At 35.2% G+C, this 22,112-nt stretch overlaps 2 protein-coding genes across 12 annotated transcripts in view; one reads left to right on the top strand and one right to left on the bottom strand.

The window, feature by feature from the left end:
* Positions 1–13,237, top strand: part of LOC117620797 (ABC transporter C family member 13) — a 28,190-nt gene extending 14,953 nt beyond the window's left edge. For 9 of the 11 annotated variants that reach the window (XM_034351023.1, XM_034351024.1, XM_034351021.1 and 6 more), the window contains 22 exons: positions 1,139–1,256; positions 1,379–1,495; positions 1,595–1,675; positions 1,771–2,025; positions 2,889–2,990; positions 3,078–3,145; positions 4,814–4,945; positions 5,059–5,206; positions 5,986–6,275; positions 6,538–6,694; positions 7,537–7,712; positions 7,796–7,907; positions 8,012–8,065; positions 8,717–8,839; positions 9,827–9,925; positions 10,438–10,530; positions 10,676–10,786; positions 10,855–11,016; positions 11,100–11,287; positions 11,457–11,646; positions 12,256–12,423; positions 12,806–13,237. In XM_034351023.1, coding sequence (XP_034206914.1) covers positions 1,139–1,256; positions 1,379–1,495; positions 1,595–1,675; positions 1,771–2,025; positions 2,889–2,990; positions 3,078–3,145; positions 4,814–4,945; positions 5,059–5,206; positions 5,986–6,275; positions 6,538–6,694; positions 7,537–7,712; positions 7,796–7,907; positions 8,012–8,065; positions 8,717–8,839; positions 9,827–9,925; positions 10,438–10,530; positions 10,676–10,786; positions 10,855–11,016; positions 11,100–11,287; positions 11,457–11,646; positions 12,256–12,423; positions 12,806–12,886 — 3,025 coding nt within the window. In that variant the 3' untranslated portion in view covers positions 12,887–13,237. Of the gene's footprint in view, positions 1–1,138; positions 1,257–1,378; positions 1,496–1,594; positions 1,676–1,770; positions 2,026–2,888; positions 2,991–3,077; positions 3,146–4,813; positions 4,946–5,058; positions 5,207–5,985; positions 6,276–6,537; positions 6,695–7,536; positions 7,713–7,795; positions 7,908–8,011; positions 8,066–8,716; positions 8,840–9,826; positions 9,926–10,437; positions 10,531–10,675; positions 10,787–10,854; positions 11,017–11,099; positions 11,288–11,456; positions 11,647–12,255; positions 12,424–12,805 lie in introns of those variants that run through there. The other 2 variants (XM_034351022.1, XM_034351027.1) reach the window with 2 other exon arrangements.
* A 1,709-nt stretch (positions 13,238–14,946) lies between these two features.
* LOC117623000 (probable N-acetyltransferase HLS1) lies at positions 14,947–17,439 on the bottom strand. Its single transcript, XM_034353833.1, has 3 exons — positions 17,195–17,439; positions 16,788–16,915; positions 14,947–15,858 (listed from the first exon to the last, which is right to left on the bottom strand). Exons 1-3 carry the CDS (start codon positions 17,408–17,410, stop codon positions 14,970–14,972), a joined length of 1,233 nt encoding a protein of 410 aa, XP_034209724.1. The 5' UTR covers positions 17,411–17,439; the 3' UTR covers positions 14,947–14,969.
* Positions 17,440–22,112: the final 4,673 nt, after the last annotated feature.

Here is a 22,112-nt window from a genome sequence, read left to right as displayed (position 1 = left end):
ATGCGAGTATATTCAAATTCTCTACGCAATCCTTGCAATTTTACATTTCGTACCTGTTTATCTCCTCTGAATTCCAGCTTCAGAATATCCCAAGCACCCTTTGAGGTCTCCTCNTTCACAATTCTGGGGAAGAGCTGATCTGAGACAGCACTTTGGATCAATCCAAGTGCACGAGCATCCTTCATCAGAAGCTCAGCNATCGTAGACTTCTCAGCAACCTTAGTCTCTTCTATCTCCTTCTCCTTCTTTGGATCTGAAGCATCGAAGCCATGTTCAACCAGATCCCACAATCCATGAGATTTCAGTATTGTTTTCATCCGAATGCTCCAGAACTCATAGTTTTCTCCATTGAAAACTGGTGTGCGAAGCTCAGTAGTGCCCAATCCTGCCATATTAGACATTGGATTCAAGAAATCTCAGCTGCAATCGTCGAAGGAGCTCAGACCCAGCTCAAATCAATTCCGACTCCCTGTTCACAGATTCACGCCCAGCTCAAGCAATCGAACCTGTCTCTGAGGCCATGTTAGAATTCAATGTTTTCAGTGTTTTGGATGTTTTGGGAGGAAGGAAGAGATCACAGAGAGATTATGAGGAAGAGAACGTTGCTCTTAGAAAAATAGAAAGCTTCAGATTACTATTCATCATATTTTACTATTCATATATATATTCGTATGAGTCAGAGAAGTGAGCTACTTCTCCAACTGATTTACAAGGAAATTAATCCTAGCCTTTGATCCTATCATCCTATGAGATGATGCCACTTGTCATAATCTGACACTTAGATCCTAGGCAAGATAAGAGACCACTTGGACTATGATCCAATGGCTCAAATTACATCAGAAAAGAATAAAGCTTATAAAATGAAATTAGAAGAGACTTTGTGACTTTGGCTCCAAGGCTTTCAGCTTAAGGGTTACACATTAACATGACTCTTATTTTTGTCCGGAACAGCAATTTTATTATTATTATTTATTTCTTGTCTATTTACTGGTGGTGTATTTCTCCACTTTAATGATTTATTTTTGAGATCGGTATTTTAACAGTAGTAGTAAGTGCTATATTAAGACGAAGAAAAAAAACTGCAGAGTACTGTTGTGTTTTCTCAATATTTATATTCAGTAACTGTGCTCCTCGGCAGGATAAGAAGGACAGGAGAACTGTTGACATATATCCGCACTTTGAAGATGCATGGGTGGGAGCTTCTGTTTTCTAGCTGGTTGATGGAGACAAGATCATTAGAAGTTATGCACTTAACTGTATGACTCTACTTTTATTCTTGGCATACCCAAGAGCAATCAATTGATTAGATATCTTTACTTTTCTTCCAGTGCTCCTGTTAGCTGTATAGAATAATGTTTAATTTATCTACATTGATTAGACGCGGAAATACTTGGATGCCTGGTGTGTATTTTTTTGGGCTACAACACCAACTCTTTTTTCCCTGTTCACATTTGGACTTTTCGCATTGATGGGGCATCAACTTGATGCTGCAACGGTACCCACTGTTCCCTGAGCATAATGATTTTAATTCATATTGTTCAGACAATGAAGTAATTTCCAAGAAAAACTTACCTCTCTAAAACCCCAAATGCAGGTCTTCACTTGTCTTGCTCTGTTTAATACTTTGATATCTCCTCTAAATTCATTTCCGTGGGTCATTAATGGATTAATTGATGTAAGTTTTCCTTGTTCCGTGGGTTTGAAGTACAGCCTTTTCATACTTTTCTAATTATTGATTGAAAAGTATGTACTCTCCTTACTCTATCCCAGGCCATCATATCTATCAAGCGGTTGAGCAGGTTTCTATCTTGCTCTCAGCACAAATCAAAACTGGAAACAACAGCTGGTTCATCTTCACCATATTTCTCAAATGACAAATCTGAAATTTTCCATGAAGATAAGGCTGTTGTATTCAATGATTCATGTTGTGCTTGGTCTAGCAGCGATGAAAAAGACTTGGATTTGGTGCTGAAACATGTAACTCTAGGCATTCCAAAGGGTTCCTTCGTTGCAGTGATTGGAGAGGTCAGTTATGTGAAGATTAAAATATGCTCATTATCATTTCATATCTGATATTATATGCAATTTTGGATGCAGAACCGAATTTCTTAGCTTGTTTGTTAGATTGTTTATGAATGGAAAATAGTTTCACAAAAGTTCCCTATTTTGCGCAAGACATGATTATTTCTAATGCTGTTCAGATTTCTTCCCATCATTTGTTAGATGTTATCAAAGCAAAACAATTTAACATTGTAGTTCTACAAACAGAGTAGACATCCACAAAGGATGTGAAATCAAATCTGAGAGTAATCATAAGTGACTCTTGATAGTTCATGTTAAATAGGGTCTGAATCACGCTTAAGGGACAAGGATAATGATGAGCTGTAGGTATCGTGTATATGTCAATTCTCAAATTGTAGTTTCATCAGAGTTCAGGGATCTAAAATCTTCTTCTATTTTGCTAAATTGGAAGGTTGCGATAGGATAGCTTGGTTGTTTTAGTTTTGTTATTCTGTTGTAATCCGTTGTATTTTGTTTACTGGTTTACTTGTTCACTCGCTTTATGTACTTTTCATTGCCTTTTAATTAAATTTGTTCCCTCTCAAAAAAAAAAAAAGAAGAAGAAGAAGATTGCAATCTGTAATGGACTTAAATATTACTGTTAGGCGATGCGGGACTCTGTAGTGCATGAAATTGGGGCTTTGGTGAAGCCAATAAAATTCCATGTAAAGTTTTCCAAGAATGTTATTACAAGCAAAAGTTTTGTAATTAGATATATCAAATTTGGTTTACTACTAGAATATGTGATATAGTTTTTTTTCGTGATGGGGGAATTAATTTGACATCTGCTGCATTCACCATTCAGTGTGTTTGTTGAATTCTCTCAGGTTGGTTCAGGTAAATCATCCTTGTTGAATTCAATTTTGGGGGAAATGCGACTTGTCCATGGATCAGTATATTCATGTGGTTCTATAGCATATGTACCACAGGTTTGTGATTAGTTTAGTGTGGTTGCTATAGCTACACTCTTATGAAATAGAATTTATCGACCTGTCCTTTGCATTTTTAAATGTTAGGTCCCCTGGATTCTATCTGGAACAATACGTGACAACATACTGTTTGGAAAGCATTATGATCCCAAAAGGTGTGGTCCTTTTCCAATGATGAAGTAGTCTGATTTAATATTAATTTTTCAATTTTGTGTTTTACTGTGAGTGTGCTAGTTTCATAGTAAACACATCCTGCTCTTCTTTATGAAATGAAGGGGGTCAGTTACAAAGAGATCATATATTGCATGTCAGGACTGCCTGAGCTGCTCCCAATATAAGGGGCCCTGATGTAGGACAGCCTGTAGGTATTAGATTAAGTACTCAAACAATAGAACATAGAAGAATATAAGAGATCGAGGAGACGAAAATATAGATTGAAAAGACGAAAGAAAGGGCAGAACAGTAGAACAAGAAGAATATTGGAGGTTGAGGAGACGAAAACATAGATCGACGGGACAAAAGAAAGGACCAAAATCAGAGAACAGAGAAGGAAGGACAGAAATCACATAGTTTTAAGAGAAGGTTTACTCAATATCCAAATCTGAATTTTAAAGAACTACATGGGGTTATTTATAGCAAACTAAAACCCAGACATAATAGGATAAAAACCCCTTGCTTAAACAGAAATCCTAACACAAATAAAATAGGAAGCTTAAAACTAGAAATCTGGAAATTTGGAAAAGTAGAAATCCTACTAGAATTTGGAAAACTAGAGAATCTAGGAAACTAACAAATATATTAGGAAACTAATAAATTTAGGTCCTACGTGTCTTGCATCAGGCCCGTTTCTGGATAGTTTAGAATTGAGAACAGGACTGAACCCGAGTTTTTTGGGCCTAGGGCCACAACAAACAATGGGGTTCTTTTGTACATATCCACGGTCTCACACAAGAATTATTTTCCCTAATGGTTAGAAGATGTTACATATATAATATATAATAAGCTTAAGGCAGCCGTGGTTTAGTTTAATGCTTGCAAAATAAATACACACAGCGCTTAGGGCTCATGGGTTTTACAGTAGATGCCTTTGATTGGATGGTGGATAGCACCCAAAGTCCAGCCAACTATTATGATGCGTTTGAACTTAGAAAGTAACCACTTGAATTTAAACCCTGAAGAGTATGTAGTGCCTGTCCCTGAGTACTGACGGGGCAGTCAGGTGGAGGGTTCTGAAAAACCTCATCTTTTCAGACACATGCGCATATGTACATAGTCAGCTTCAGTTGAGGGATCCCTTAAATAGGATTATTTAAGAGACACATTGTGGGCCCCAGTCTGCATTGTAGTTCAATGTTTCAAACCTTATTTGAAGGAAAAACTATAGCTTAGTGCCCATAAAATAATGTAGCATATGCAGGCTTATGGCATCTATCATGATATGAAATAAGTTTAAGAAGTATATTCGAAATTCAAATTTTCAAATGACCCAATGTAACTAGAGTAATTCCAAAAGTTTGAGTTTGGTTGTATGATATCTCTTTACATATTATACGTTTTTGGCCTCTCTCTAAAAGAAAAAGGGCCCCTGTAGGTATACAATTTTTTGGGGTACTTGTATTTTTTTTTTTCACCATACATATAGATTAATTTTTTTCAGCCCTCTGATGTGGGGCGTAAAGAGGTCACCCACTGTGTCCTTACTTTGGGCCAACCTTGGTTATGAACGAGTTTTCTCCAGTTTTTGTGCAAGTGGGTCCTTTTCTTATCATGGAGGGGAATGTTCTCCCCAATTTTCTTATTGTGATTTTCCTTTTTGTTGGTAGATACTCGGATACTTTAGAGGCAAGTGCTCTAGACCTTGATATTTCATTAATGGTTGGAGGTGACATGGCTTACATTGGAGAAAAAGGAATCAACTTGTCAGGTGGACAGAGAGCTAGAATTGCTTTGGCAAGGTTACATCTTCTCTCTATACTCACCACTGCTAGCTATGAATGGGCCTCAATTCTTTCTTCTATTTTCTTTCCTTGAATCTGATCAAATTTGTTGTAACTTTGTGCAATTGCAGGGCCATGTATAATGGCTCCGATATGTTTATTCTTGATGATGTCCTAAGTGCAGTTGATGCACAAGTTGCTCGGTGTATTTTGTATAATGCCATTTTGGGTCCGCTTATGAAACAACAGACTCGTGTACTTTGTACCCACAATGTTCAGGTTTACCTGTTTCCCCAGAGTTTTATTTATTTATTATTTTTTATGAGGACATATTTGTCAAACCCATTAGGGTTTACAAGAGAAAGAGACGGAAGAGGAAGTCATTTAATTTGGTCTTTAAATCTGGCAATTTTTTTTTTCCTGTGATTAGTTTCTAACTTGTTCTCTAAGTTTTCCAGATTTTAGTAAGATTTTTAAGTTTTCCAGATTTTAGTAGGATTTCTAAGTTTCCTATTTTATTTAGGTTAGAATTTCTGTTTTAGCAAGGGATTTTTTATCGTATTGTCTCTAGGTTTTAGTTTGCTATAAATACCTCTCTCATGTAATTCATTATCGAGCTGAGATTTGAGATATTAAGAAAAGTTTACTTTCCTGAGATTGGAGACTCCTTGGTGTGAAGCCAAGGCGTCTTTTACCACCCACTTTCTGTTTTTCCATTGTTTTTGCTTCCGCTAAATTACCCAAATACTCAATTCACCCGTATCCTGCATCAATTTTGACTTGAACAGAATTCAGTTGATCACCAGAACAACATTTTCTATGAATTTGTTTGGAATTTCTTACATTGAATGGATTTTGATGCATGATTGCTTGTCATCATACAATTTTTCATATTGTTAAAATATATTTTGTTTCAGTTGGCGAAGTTGTTATCATCTTAGTTGCAAAATTTTCTGGTTTATGAGAAACTATAAAGCACTTCAAGTCATAGAAAACTGTTCCACATATAATTCCAATCTCCAGTTCTTTTGCAAATGATTCCATCTGTTACTGCACAGGCAATATCTTCAGCCGATACAATTGTTGTTATGGACAAAGGACATGTCAAGTGGGTAGGAAGATCAGCTGATTGGCCTGTTTCTTCGTATTCAACATTCTCTCCACTGAATGAAATTGATATATGTTTAAACAATGAAAGCCAAGAATGCAGTGCAGTCGAAGATATTCATGTTGAAAGCCAACAAAATCTCGTGCTAGAAAAAGATACTGTGCCTGCTTCAGATAGAACACAAGAGATCATTGAAGTTGAGGCACGAAAAGAGGGCAGAGTAGAACTTACCATCTACAAGTGAGTATCACACTCCACTGCATTGAAAACCGATATCAATTTTGTTCCGTTGATTTATTTTGCATTGAAAACCGATATATCGTCTCTCTTCAAAAAAAAAAAAAAAAAAAAATTTGTTGACTTCATAGTTCATATCTTTTACAGGAAAGTTTATGATTTAACATTTCACTGCATGCAAGAGACAAGAATTTTGTATTGGCTGTGGATATAGTTGGGGTTTCCATTATCTATTCTGTGGGATTAATATTAATTATGATTGCAGGAATTATGCCACATTTTCTGGTTGGTTCATTTCAGTTGTAATATGCCTGTCAGCAATCCTAATGCAAGCTTCTCGTAATGGGAATGATCTGTGGTTGTCAAATTGGGTTGATGCAACAAGAAGCAGTCGGAAAGAATATTCCACTTCCTTTTATCTGGTAAACAACTTCCACAGTTTTCCATATTATGGCATGATTTTTCGTTTTAAAATAAACTTTGATGAATTAAAAGGTTACCAAGAAGTCCTGATTCTCTCAAATGGTAGAAGCCTTCAGAAAGCCCAAAAATTGCAGATTTTTACAAGAGGTTTACAGTACGGTAGCTCCAAATTATGCATTCAAATTTGATGATCAGATCGTCAAAATATGAAGACTTAAATGTGAATATGTTATAAATAGATAGTTCTTCATACTCTCTGTTTGTTTATTTTTGAGTTCCGATAGTTGGAATAAAATTACATTATGATTATGATTCCAGGAAGATTTGGTTTGAATCAGGGCTGTGATCCGGTTTTCGGATTTGGTTGTAGGGTTGTAAGTTGTACCCTATCATAAACCTTACAGCCCTATTCAGAATAGGAAACTACTTTATGATATACAACCAAATTAGGAAACAACAAAATACAGAGCACGCCCTTAAACAAGGGATTCCAAGAATTGGAATCCTAATTATTTACTATTCTGTCCCTGTTTTCCAACACTAATTTTAGAATCCCTTGCACGGTTAAAATATAAGAAGGGAAAAGTTGTCCATTCGTGTTTTAAATTTGGTTTGAACTTTGAAGTGATCTATCTATACTGTGTACTGCAATCAATAAACATACCAGCTTATGAATCTTTTACTCTTGTTGCTGAAATTATGAATTTAGCTTATAGACAGCTTCATATTGTAAGAAGGTCAATGATATTTTATTTTTTCCAAAAAAAAAAGAAAAGAAAAGGAAATGCGCTTAATTTTTTTAATTAAGATGTTTGTTTCTGTTTTTGTTGGATTAGTGCAGATTATACTCTGCATCTTTTGCATTGTAAATTCAATTCTTACATTAGTGAGGGCTTTCTCATTTGCATTTGGTGGCTTACGAGCTGCTGTTAAGGTGCATGATACACTGCTGAAAAGGCTTATCAATGCACCAGTGCAATTCTTTGATCAGACACCTGGTGGAAGAATACTAAACAGGTTATTATAAGATTCCTTCCCAATCTCTTCCTGATTTTATTAGCTATAATTTGTTAAATTCTACGTATTTGTTTTGCCTGTAGGTTTTCTTCAGATCTATATACAATTGATGATTCTCTCCCCTTCATTCTTAACATTCTTCTAGCCAATTTTGTTGGCCTGCTAGGAATTGCAATAGTTTTGTCATACGTACAGGTATCCAAAGGTTTAACTTTTGTTAGGCATTTTTCTGGAATTCCAAACTTTTGGCCATCCTCATTCGTTGAAATGTTGTTCTAAAGGTTTATGCTTGTCTCTAGGTCCTCTTCTTGCTTTTGCTATTGCCATTCTGGTATATCTACAGCAAACTTCAGGTATTCTTCATGCCCTTTTTTTAAATTTTTTTGTCTGAGCCAGGGTTCAAATATGATTTCAAACCACTGAGAACTTTGGGAATGTTTAATTAATATATGAAACTTGCGACCGGGCGCATGGAAAGTTTTATTATTCTTTCCTTGTTTTTTCATAAAATAGGTTGGGAAATCGAGTTATGGAAAATGCAATGTTCTAAGAGACCAGGGCAATTTAAGATAGTGACACAAAATTGTTAATTCTACATAGAGTTACGATAGATTTCCCCCTTTTTATAGGGTGAGCTGGTTCTTTTTTCATATGAAATTTTAGTTGTAATATTACCTTTTTTCCCTGTCTAACAAATGATGTAAAATATTTCCATGTTTTGGATCATTTTCAAGCATATGTTAACAAAGGAATTTAGGACTGAATATATTGTTTTCATGAAAATGATTAGTGTGATTTTTAAACAAAGCAAGTGGAGGACTCATGATTGGGAGGAGATTGTTAGAATACAACATAATTTGGGATCACATTAAAACAGAATGTGATTCGATCCTAAGAATGTGGCAGATGACATCTTTCAACTTTATGGTCTATCCATTGCTTAGAAAATTTATTTTATATATAAAAAAAAGGAAGAATAATCTGATTGGTGAAGAATTATACAGTTCTTCTACAGATCAACATCTCGGGAGTTACGAAGGCTGGACAGTGTTTCTCGATCTCCCATCTATACATCCTTCACAGAGACACTTGATGGCTCATCAACTATTCGAGCATTCAAGTCTGAGGTACATATTTTGTAAAAGATGACGACCATTATTTATATGATGATATCATGGGGAAGAATATATAATTGCCTCAAAGGTCCTTGATACTCATGGATACACATGCATGAACAAAGGTGCACCACGACATTCGTAAATGAGTTGTATGTGCAGTAAAAATAGTATACAGCTTAAAATTTTCAAAATCTATGAAAATATCTGCTTCCTCTTTTTTTTTTGCAGTTAATAGTGTTATGTTGGTCCTCAAATTGTGAAATGAAGTTTAGAAAGTGCTGCTAATTTTAAATGTTCCATTCCCCTTTCAAAGCGATTGTATATTGGGAATACTTATGTTCTGTAGTAGCATCACTTTTCCCAGTTGCACCAGTCACATTAAATAATTTGTGAAAGGTGTTATTTGAGGGATTGCTCTCATTTATCCAGTTGGTAAAAAAACAAAAGAACATTCCTAATTTCATATAACAAATGAATCTGTTTGGATCATAGGACGAAGCAAAAAATGAGCATGATTATAAATTTTGAAATTCTTTAGAGACATGGTAAAACCTAAAATTTTATAGAATAGTTCAGGAAAAAAATGTTGAGACAGCTCATAATGGGCTTAGTGGAAGTGGTATGAGGTGCACGAGATTTAAGTATTATTGTGTTCTGATTTATTCATATCTTAGTATCCTTTATCTGAGACTTTTATTAGGACAATTACAATCAGGATCACTCCAACCAGAAGCAATGAAGCCCAACTAAACAAGAAACATAGCTTAGTATCATTGAAATTATAGTTACCCATCAGGATGATAAAGTTTATTCTAGTGCTTTAGTAAAAATAGCTTGAGTGAAATAGTACGTATCTGCTTTTTTCTTTTTATTGGTATTATTGTATGTACAAGATGGCTTGTTTGTTGCATTTATTCTTACTGGTCTTGATGATGATTTTTGCTTATAGTAAAATTGATAGACATATTGCAACCAATCAATTCCGGTTGTGGACAGGACCTCTTTTTTGCCAGATTCACTGACCAGGTCAAATTGTATCAACAAACTTCTTACACAGAGTTAACAGCAAGTTTGTGGCTTTCCCTGCGTCTTCAGGTATATCTCAGTATTTAACAACCACCCTTTTTAGTCAATTTTAGTTACTAGTACACATTTATACTCTGGAGCTTTGTTCATCATAAGAACAAAATAAGCTGAAGCAAATGGGGTACAAGTTAATTGTGAAGTGAACTTTCTGAGCATAATTTCTTCTTAAATTGTATGGTTGGAAGGAGGGAACATAAGTTTTATAGTTTAGGAGAAAAAAATATAACCTGTTAGAATATAAAACACTTATAAGCCACATCCTGACAGCTTAATATTTTGCAAATTGAAGTTAATCCCACAAGTTTTTATCATGGTTATCAGAACTGGCAATCCTAAGTTCAAATCCTTGCAATTGAAGCCTTTTAGTATAAGTTGAGTTTTGTCGGTTGGGATCTAGATCTAGCATTAGAGCTACATGTAAGGCAGAGTGTTTTAGAACGTAACTAACTGCTAGAAGTTCTGGCAAACCAGAAAAGTTTTTCATAGCCGGCTCTGACATTCTGGCAGTGATCTTCTTTCAGTTGTTAGCAGCATTTATCATCTCATTTGTTGCTGTCATGGCTGTTATTGGATCTCATGGCAGTTTACCAATCAATTTCAGTACACCAGGGTTGGTAAGTTCTGTAGAACTTCATCTATCTTCAACCTATTACAATTAAAATTTCATTTTTGAGATTTGAGTCAAAGTTGAAGTCTTTTATCCATTTCCATGTGTTGTCAAATTAGAGATAGAGTTAAAGGATGTGCATTCTTTTACAGGTAGGATTGGCTCTGTCTTACGCAGCTCCAGTTGTGTCTTTACTGGGAAGCTTTTTGACAAGTTTCACTGAAACGGAGAAGGAAATGGTTTCTGTTGAAAGAGCTCTTGAGGTACAAACGGATCTTTGTCTGATATAGATTGCTACAAATTACTTATGTCCTGATTTTACGCTTCACAGTATATGGACATTCCACAAGAAGAACTGCATGGATCCCAATCCTTACATCCCAGTTGGCCCTATCAAGGACAGATTGAATTCCAGAATGTAACCTTGAGATATAAGCCGTCTTTACCAGCTGCACTCCGTGATATTAGTTTTACTATCGAGGGCGGGATGCAGGTTGGTACATACTCAGCCTGATGTTAAAGGTTAGAACTTATGTGATAATGCTCATTTATTATTTCCCCTTGATTGTTAATTAGGTCGGATTTATTGGAAGGACAGGAGCTGGAAAGTCTAGTGTCTTGAATGCCCTTTTCCGCCTCACACCGATCTGTAAAGGATGTATTCTTGTGGATAGCATAAACATAGCTAGTGCTCCTATCAGAGATCTTCGTGGACATTTCTCTGTTGTTCCTCAGACTCCTTTTTTATTTGAAGGATCATTAAGGTACTCTATTAAGTCCTCATAGTTGTGGTATATTTTCTTTATGGTATATTGTTTTGATGTTAACTTTTTAGATCTCATACTTTCTTTTACCCCTGTAACCTTTAATATTGGTCAGATGACCTACTTTAATTAATAAGTAGATTTTCGTGCATTTCTTCCAAATTTATAGGGACAATCTAGATCCATTCCAGCTGAGTGATGACTTAAAAATTTGGAAGGCTTTGGAGAGATGCCATGTCAAAGAGGAAGTAGAAGCAGCAGGAGGGCTAGATATTCACCTGAAGGAATCAGGGATGTCATTTTCTGTTGGGCAACGACAGCTTCTTTGCCTTGCACGCGCACTTCTGAAGTCTTCAAAGGTACAGTGATAAATAGTTCAGGGACAGCACAATGAAATAACCATGTGCCGAAATTGCAATATTTGTGAAATATGAACTTCTGTAAGTTTCTTGATTATTCAATTGTATAAAAATTTCCAAGGATCCGTTTAACATCACTCAACAGAACGTGCCAGTCGTGTTTGCAATCATTTCAATCTGGTTAAAGTGATTGCTCGGGATGAATTACTGGATTTCGGCGATGTTGACCTTTTATGTCACTTTTTTCAAGTTTTCAGCCTTCTTCTTGTCAAACTCAAATTCTGTTCGTTTCTTTTTCTTTTTTGATCAAATTCTTTGGTAATGTGTACCTCTATTTATGTCTATATGTCTCTCCTGTTATTTCTGAGAAATTGAATGGATTATTCTTCCAGTACAATTTCAAAATTCTATATGATCCATTAAATCAATTTACAATTAGTAAAGAAAAAACAAGAACTAGATGGAAAAATAAACATTTCCACGTTGAAATTAAAATTAAGTGTACATGTGTATGGATTTTCTGTACAGGCATGTGTTGCATGGATCATTTGGGGAAGGGGTGTTTTACTTTATTAACAGATAAAGACTGACCATATTGAAAACCTTCAGGTCCTCTGTTTGGATGAATGCACGGCTAATGTTGATACGCAAACAGCATCAATAATACAAAAAACTATATCCAGTGAATGCAGAGGGATGACAGTTATCACAATTGCTCACCGTATTTCCACTGTCTTAAATATGGACAGTGTCTTGGTCCTTGACCATGGTATCCTGGTATGTCGTATGCTTTCCCGTGTATCTACCTGTGTGTTTTCCTGTGTTCCTTGTTTCTTTTTCGTCATTATTTGATGTCTATGATTTGCATCCAGAAATAACGTTTGTTTGTAAGAAAAGTGAAGACATCTTTAAAATGTTAGATTATATTGGTTGCAAAGGCCAATATCACAGCACCTATAAAGATTAAATATAGCTTCAACAGAATAAATCGGCTCCCTTCTGTCTTCCATATTGCTGATTAAATGTCAACCTCATTCTCATTACATTACTAGATTGTCATCTACAGTTGCAGTACTGACTGAGTGGCTAAATTGTTTCCTAGCCTTCTGAAATCAGAGACTTGAAAAAACTGTTTATCTTGTTCTCTGCACCCATGTAGGTTGAACAAGGAAATCCGCAGGCTCTCCTGGAAAATGAGTCCTCCAGATTTTCAAGTTTTGCTAAAGCTTCTACAATGTGATTTCCGAACAAGTATTGCTGTGCTCATTGCTGACTTCTCGCAATCTGCAAGTTTGATGTACAATAGAGGTCATAGTTTATTGTAAGTTTGTAGCCTAAGTTGGCAATACTGTAAGGTCACTGTTAAATACAATCTATATAGCCAAGTAGTGTTTAACATGCGATAATGAATCTCTAATTGACCTTAACTGGTCGGCTGCCTGGGAAATGTAAGACCGAAAGCCACCCATTAATAGTTATGTTAAAATCCGTAGACTTTCCCTTCACAGAGGTCTAGAAGAAGCATGAAGTTCTCTTAGTAATAACATCTACAGTGGTATAAAGATTTCCATGGTCATCTGAGTTATTCATATTGAATGCTTTCAACTGCGTAGGAACCAAGGATCCTGAGCTGATGTAGATCATACCAGGGAATTGTTATTTGGGCGAACTATCAGTTGGCCAAATGTGAGACTACGGATAAAATTATCTTACAAACACAGCCTTTCCATTAAAAACAGGAAGAAAAGAAGTAGAAAACTGCTGAAGGTGCATTTTAGCTATATTTTAAAGCACATTTCTTTACAGAAAAACTTGTATATTATGAGTATATAATTGTTTTGCTATTCCAACTAATCACGTTTCACCAAGCGTGATAATTTTTTGACATGACGAAACGTGATTGGTGATTAGCGCCTTTTTTTTTTTTTTTTTTTAAGGTAATTAGTTGGGGATAGTAAAACATGGCTATCCTTGTGATATACAAGCTCTTCTCCCTTTCTTTGTGGTCTGGCGTTCCGACAAAATAACTGATTGAAGCGGGTATGGCAAGACTTCACCTTCCTCTAAACAATTGAAGATCGATGAGGGTATCAACAAATGGAAAACGTCTAACATTATAACATAAGAGTCCCAAAAAAAAAAAAAAAAAAAAAAAAAAAAAAAAAAAAAAAAAAAAAAAAAAAAAAAAAAAAAAAAGAAGAGAAAAAAAACAAAAAGCAAAGATGCAGAAAGAGAAAGAAGAGGTTCTTTTGTTGGCGATTAAATATAATTAAGGACCATATATTTGGACTGTAGCCACACCACACCTCTAAAACTAGGTCCACTGACTAAAGCAACAGAATCAAGGGCCTAATTACCATTTGTAATTAAATTATAAGATTGTGTTGATGCACCTTCAAAAACCTTTTAACCCATCATAACGTGCCATTACAGTATAATACAATCTTTGGTCCCCACTGGACACGGGGAAGAAAATGTCTCCAACCCTTTGAAAGGACCAACTTTAAAAAAGTTACGTAAGAATCATAAAATAGAATGAAAAAAAAGAAAGAGATATTTAGAATATCAATTCTTAGTATTAATGATATAGATAAATCCTACACAATTTAATTTTTTTAAAATAAACTCAAAAAAAAATCCAAAAAATGACTGACAGCCTTTTCGAATTTAATTTTGATTATTAAATTATTTTGATTCCCTATTGAGAGTGTTTTGGGTTTTTTTTTTCATGAGGTTTTGGGGTTGGGCTTGTTTTAAGAAATCGATGACAGTTTTGTAATTTATAAGAAGTTAAACCCTCTTTGTTATGTTATAAGTGGACTTTGGGGGTGTTTTTAAAGTCCATTTCATATAATGTTTTTTTTATTATATATAATTAATGGTATTGGGTATGATAATGAATCTTCCCAAAAAAAAAAAAAAAAAGGAGTATGAATTTTAACATAAAAGTACTCAAAACAAAAAATACCAAGAAAAATAATACCCAGAATTTAGCTGCATATCTGCTTTAGGCCCTCACAACAGGTGTCAAAGTCCCCAGCTTTTGTTCAACAAAGATTCTGGGACCGCAATTGCGCCCATGATGGGAGTGGCGCAATTGATCTCTTTATTTCTGATTATTTTATAGTCACCTAAATTGTAGAAGGTTCTTGCTTTTCATTGGTAACATGCTTCTTTTTTCTTTTTATTTCTGAGAACATGTAATTTCAGTTGACTTGGATCTAGGGTTATACGTACACACTTGCAATTCTATAAGATGTAACTATGAACATGTTTTTTTTCTTTTTTTTTTCCTTCTCTTCTCGACACAAGTGAGTACATGCCTAAAAGTCACGAGGGTCAACAAAAATATGCGACGAAGAAGAAGATGGAGTGTTGGTCCAATCAAACTGATCTGATGATGATCTCTCTCCTCCTTGCTTTGCTTCATCAAGCTTCTTGACGCACCACGTGTCTTCTGCCCATGAAAACTTTCTCCAATGTGGGACCGACTCTCTAACTGGGTCCCTCTGGCCCACCTCAGCCACCACAGCAGCACATCCACGATCATCCCTAGCCATGTTATGCACGAAGTTGCATAAACCCTTCATCAGCCGATTTCCATGCTCCCCTTCCATGTGCAGCCCATACATGAAATAAACCCCAAATTGCTTAAAGAAATTAGGAAACGAAGGCAATCTGAGCCATGGAAGCCATGCATCTACAAGCCTTGTACCTACACAGCATGCATATGTTAGGCTTGAAACTCCCTTCACTTGTAACCTGAACACTTCTTTGGTGTTCCAAACACTAAGGATGGCGAAGTTTGGAGGTAGGGTCCACTTTTGTGGGTCCCATTTTGCGAGGGACTTTACTGGTAGGGCCATGAAAGTACCCAAGCTGAGGTTGCAGGCTAAAATGGCTTCTATGTCTTTGGGGAAGAATTCTGATGATTGGGAAAAGAGTTGGCGGTAGATTGAGGCTGCTAGGGTTGTGGGGAGCTGAACAATTGCAATATTAGTATTGGCTGATGAAGATATTGGCTTGTAGTGGGCGTGGACTGGTTGGACCAAAATGGTGGGTGTACGAAACTTTTTGTATGCACATTTGATAGTGAACAGATTGATTGAGGCCTCGTTGGTGCAGTCTGTGGCCATATATGCATACTCGGCTCCCTTTTCCTTGCACCATTCTTCTAAATGTCTCACTAGTTTCGTGCCAATGCCTAGCCTCCTGCATGGAAAATTCACAGCAATTACAATCAAAATGTATAACTAGTTAATATTACGTAAGTACCCTAGATCTTTCCCAGCGCTAATGTACACAAGTAATAATTTATTCTTGCATGCTTCTTTGACATGCATCCATGGAGGTTTTGTCTAGATACATAGCGAAGAAGGAAAAGGATGAAAACATAAGAATAATAAAATAAAGAAAAGTGGGGGGTGGATCATGGAGCACACTGTGTGGATGAGGCAATTTAGTAGCAAATCGTACATACAATATGGAAGAAATGAGAGAATGGGATGGGGAGGAAGGAGTACATTCCATTAAAAAGAGATTTGATCTTTTTTTTTTCTTTAGCAAAAGTAGCGGCTGGTGGATACATGTGTCGATGACAGGCTAGCTACTTGCATGCTTTTGCTCCTTTCCATGATACCAGGAACATTACGTTTCTCTTTATGCTAGAATCTAATCTCTCTCTCTCTCTCTCTCTCTCTGTGTCTGTGTATGTGGGTGGGAGTGGGATTAGAATCAAGCTACGATTATTCACATGAGAGAGAGAGAGAGAGAGAGAGAGAGAGAGAGAGAGAGAGAGTTTGTGTTAAGAAATGTAGAGATGGAAGTACAAAAGCAAGAAAACAGGTTCTCAGTATACAAGGAGCAAACTTGGAGTACAAAAGCAAGAGAAGCCAAAAGGAATAAAGAAGTGAAAATTAATTACTGTGTTTCTTGCTTTCACTATTACCATCCAGAAAAAAAACAAAACAGTTTCATGCATAAGAATTACTTAACTATTCAGTGAAAATTATCATCCTAACATATTTTAGAGCTATAAATATATATGATCTGCATGTTAATGCAGGTAAAACAAACTAATGAATTAATGCCACAAATAAAGTATTAGAGAGAGAGAGAGAGAGAGAGAGAGAGAGAGGAACCAGTGCGTGGGAGAGACCCTTAGTCCCAAAATATAAGCCAGCTTTACAAAAACTGAATTTCCTCTTGTGGCCTCTTTTACACAACCCCTTACGACACCCACAATCTCATTTTCTCCATACTCTGCAACCTGTTCACAATTACAATATTTTTTTTGGGTTACCAATTACATTTCGTTAATTCCAGGAAAAACACTCAAATTAAAAAAAAAATGAAGTATTTGTATTTTATATAATATTAATATATGTCCTGCCTAACGTTTTTCTTTCTTCACAAACAAGTCAGTCATTATTAGAATATTAAACAAAATAGGCTTTATACAAGAAGCAAAAAACCCTATGAACCCTCCAAATCAAAATATATCATGCATTTAATTTTGTGACTAGGCATGCATGGAGATGTTAATTACCAGCATAACGTGTGTTGGGAAATGGCGAATGCGACATATAGGGTCGCCCATGAGATCAGTGACTAGAGAAGTTTTTCCCCGCTGCCCAAGCTCACACCGCCTCTCCATCTCCTCCACCGCCGCCTTATCTCTTTCTTTGTCATATTCTCTCACCACCACTTCAAGCGGCAGCACCAGAGATGGCGAATTTTCAGCAGCTACCTTAGTTGGCACCATAGTAGAGAAAGAAATTAGAACTATGATGCTCAAAGTATAGTTGGTATTATCTTTCTAGTGTGTTTCTCTGTGCCTCTCTTCTTATTTATAAGTAGAGGTGTGCTGATGTGGCACCCCACCAGTTCACATTGCCGCAGGATATGTACTATTCCATTGGGGAATTGACCGGATGTTGTTTCAATTATTGGCTCGTAAGGTTGGTTTTGGTGTTAGGATTTGATTGGATTTGATAATTCACTATTAAATTTAAGGTATACGTCGAAAAAAAAAATGAAGGTAGATACTTTATAAGATGTTGATATTCTACCATTTTGTGCATAAATAAACCATCTACCTTCACTTTGGACAACATTTCTCCTTCAACATAATTTAAATTTAGTGAGTTATCAAATTCAATCCAATAATGGACACCAAACAAGGTACATGATATCTATGAAGCACACAACATATAATAGAAAATTCAGAGAGAGAGAGAGAGAGAGAGAGAGAGAATAGTATTTATCATGTGGAGGAGTGTGTCAACTGGGGATTTTTATGATATAACTATATGACTAATGATGATCATATTTATGACATATGTACCTATATACTATTTTATGACAGAGGATTCTCTGTGGTCATACATCGATCATTGCACTTTTTATATAGGCAAAATATATAGTGAGGGTATGGTTTTGTTTTGTGAGTATAGTAAAATTCAACAAAATCAGTCAATAAAATAAAATTATGTGGATCACACATCCATTACAGATTTGAGATTCATATGCCTATGTCTATTTCATCTTTGTGAAAATGTAATCTGTTCCGCATGTTTTTTCTCGAGACTAGTAATAATTGGAAGGGGAAATTTTAACTCAATGTCTTGGTTTACGGCACAAAAATAAACGCTTTTAATCACCCAAAATCCATATATAATCCTTGTTTTTTAATAGTTAATTGGATAACAATTTAATCCAATTATCATATTCTTCTCCTTTTTCTCCTTCCCCAAAATTTTTGTGTGCTAGCATTTAGATTACCAAAATGCATATAATTAAAAGCCTATATATTATGAACACATAGGAACCATTCCCAAATCATATAAATATAAACATAATATACTAATTTTGTTTCACCAATTATTGGTGCAGGTAGAGAGAGAGAGAGAGAGAGAGGGAAGCATGCGAGCACCATGTAATTGTTAAGCATGTGAAATGGTCCTGTGAGTACATCATCACCACCAAAAGGAATGATGCTTGCTTCTCAGCTTATATATATATATATATATATATTGTAATTTGTAAACAAGTGTTGCTTAAAGCCTATCTTAGGAAATAATGTTTTATCTCAAGTGTCAACTATATATGGTCATTTGATGTTTGACATATTTACTAGGATTGTAATGCGAAATTGTTCTCAAAAACAGAAATGAGACATCATCAGCACACTCAAAAAAAAAAAGAAAGAAAAAAGAAGAAAAAAAGAAGAAGAAGGAGGATGTCATTGTCAACAAAAAGGCCAAAACATCCCACTGGATAGATTATGACCATCCATATGTTGGCACATCAGCCAAAATGTACTTCATTATCTTGTCCCCATTTGACCTCGAGCCCCATACCTCTGTACTTGTAGGACTCCAATATAATCCCAAAAGAATAAAACTAAATTGTACCACACTTCCACTTTTGCATTCTTGGTTAACAATAAATGTCTTTAAAGTGGACAATAGAATTGTGGTTCAACTGATTAAGAGCGTTTATTTTTACACTTAAGGTTTTAGATTCGATTTCTTTTATTTTTTTATTTTTAATATCGCTCATATAATAAAAAATGCCTTTAGGGTCTAAATAATTGTCTAACATGTCATCATACAAGTCGAACTGAGTTCACAATGTGACTGCACATGAGGGAGTATGTTAACTTGATATACAATATTGTTAGCTCATTTTTAAGAAGCTTTTAAATTTTAATTTAAATCCAGTGTTTAAAACATTGTTTTTATAAAGATGGAAATGCATGCGCATGTGAAACTCATCTATATAATTGGGTTTCGTGTATGAGAGATCTTACCCTCTCCAATGGATTAAATTAGCATTAAGCCAAGAGCCTTTGACAAGGTAAATTTGTATTGCCCATTTGCCTTGTATCTTGGAAATGCTCACCAAAGAGCATTGTTGATCAATTATGGAACCCTTGGTATATATGGCCATTATCTCCGCAATCTGTGCACTCTTTCTAGTTGCACAAAGGTGCATACAAAGATAAATTAGGGTGTTGAATTGTATTATAATTTGGGGCATGCAAGTTTTATTCTTGTTCACTATTGGTATGGCAAACACAAAGAAAAAAGAAGAAGTGTTGTATGTATCTGCCCTCTTTCTTGTTTTGAGAATATTCCCTCATTTTACAAACATGATCAAAATGACCATGCTTTGCATAATCTTATCCTCATGCTCCTTTTTACTACTAAATAATTTTTTATTTATTTTTAAAGACCATTCTTATTGAGAGGAGTGAACTCACACACACACAACACGGATACTAAGACTCGAATCCAGAACCTTTTTTAGAAAGAGCATTTGCTCCAAACCACTACACTAGTGGGTCCTTTGTACTAATGGAAATATGTAATTGACATAAATTCGAGAAATATTTATTTTAAAGTGATCCAATTATTGCTACCACCAATTGTTGATTAATTTTCACATGATTGGTTTAATAATTGTAATAACGAAGTAAACTTTTTGGTCTAAGATTTGTTGGCAAGTTGGGTTGACTATTTTGATGGTAAAAGTTCACGATAATATTCCAGATTAGCTAGAAGCAAAGTGAAACAAATGGTTTATAGGAAATTTGGTTCTCAACATATATTAAATCCTAAAAAGTTGAGAATGAAATTTGATATCTGTATATATAAAAATGAACATACAAAGGAAATGCCATGGAATCGAGTCAAGTCCCTTGCTTTATAAAGCTGCTTTACATTATGCAATCGCACGATTTAAGTCCTTGGTTCCAAACGGTATGTATACGTACGGTTTAGAAAAAAAATTCCAAGAGATAATAGGTATGGTTAGTTTTCAATGCATCATATATAATTTAGAATTCCTACAACAATAAGTATATAAGTCTCCTGTCAATTTCATAAATTTTTATTTTCTTCTTTATTTGTTAAAAATATATATTATCCTATACCGACGTCCTGACGTGACGTATATTTTCTTCTTTCATATTAAACATTATGAAAAGCACAAAAATTATGCATAACCAGTTGCTCATAGATTCTTGACAAGATTTAGATGATATATTCTTTATAGGTAGAGCACCCAAAAAAGAGAAAACCTCTTGTTGGGTTTCCACTTGCAAACAATCACATTGCCATAGAAGTGTGAAATCATGCAGATATCCATAACGCGTTTTCAAACTTCTCAAATGAATATATATATATATATATATATATATATATATATATATATATACATGCAATGCAAGGTACATGCATGTCGTGCTTTGGTTATTATTAATTAAACAAAGCAATTAGTATTTATAATCATCCAAAAAAGGGGTAGGCTTTTTCTCTTGGCACCTGGCATCACATGGGACAAGTGGTCCATGATCATCACCTAAAAATAAAAATTTGTGGCGCCGCCTATATGAATCGGAAAGAAGATGGAAAACTATGTGAACTTGCTCTCAATGACTAGCACCAAGACCTTGTAGGCATTTGGCATCCTCCCCTTTTTTAAAAGTTTTAGGTTGCCTGAGAAAGCTGGTAGTTCAAACTTAATTTGAAAGGGTGAGTGTATGTGGTACTCATCATCTACTAAAAGAAATAAGAGACTTGCTACTACCTTCTCCTTTTACCTTTTATCTTCTTATCTTTCTCTCTCGTCCAGTAGCGCGTAGTTTCATAATTAAAACCGTCTATTTTATTGCGATACTTCAAGGATCATTTCTATGAAAACAAAAGTGTTTTCTCTATTTATTTCATTACAATCAGATGAGTAACTAATTTTTTATTTGGATGATTTTTAGGGACAGGTGTGGCCTGATGTGGTTTGATTTATAATTCAAATCGTACAACGAACAAATGCAACATCATGAGGGAGTGAGGTTTCAATTTGGTTAGGTTTGGTTAGGTTTGATTATTTCCCTATCATATAAGCAATTAAGCAAATAGTTTATATTCTCTTACATATACCAAAGGGAGCATCATATTGTAAGTTTAATTATATATATAATGGTTGATATTGATGTGTGGGATAAAATATAGATGGTTTGGTTTGGTTTAGGCGGTTTAGAATAGGCAAAACCGAATCGATAAAAAATAATTGCAGTTTGGTTGGGTTGAATCCAAGATTAAGTATTTTAATGTGAAAATCGAATTAAACAACAAATTGGTTTAGTTTGATTGGTTTGAACAATTCTTTCAATTTTCTGTGTTGAGAGTGAATCCCACATCAGAAAATTATAGAGTTACATAATAGTTAAATGATTTTGAGTCTCTTTACCCATCACTACCGATTGATGCGTTAGATCCTCACATTCTAATATTTTGTCCACTTGTAATCTTAGGCCTCCTTAAGCAATGTCCCTTGATTGCATCATCAATATCTGACATCCATAGGCGGGCCCCTTGTGTATGGTTCCCAAAGGTGAGATAACACGAAGCCTGCTAAACATTGGGCTATGAGAATGGGCCTCTGTACCCGGCCATGGTACG

This window comes from Prunus dulcis, chromosome 3 (assembly GCF_902201215.1).
Source record: "Prunus dulcis chromosome 3, ALMONDv2, whole genome shotgun sequence".
Classification (NCBI taxonomy): domain Eukaryota; kingdom Viridiplantae; phylum Streptophyta; class Magnoliopsida; order Rosales; family Rosaceae; genus Prunus; species Prunus dulcis.
Note: the sequence above shows the minus strand (reverse complement) of the source record. Positions and strands in the feature narration are given on the sequence as shown.

Coding starts and splice junctions, on each gene's coding strand:
- LOC117623000 (XM_034353833.1), bottom strand. CDS start 17,410: ATGGTGCCAACTAAGGTAGCTGCTGAAAATTCGCCATCTCTGGTGCTG. Junction 16,916..17,194: donor TCCCAACACACGTTATGCTG/GTAATTAACATC, acceptor AATTGTGAACAG/GTTGCAGAGTATGGAGAAAA. Junction 15,859..16,787: donor AGGGTCTCTCCCACGCACTG/GTTCCTCTCTCT, acceptor TTTTCCATGCAG/GAGGCTAGGCATTGGCACGA.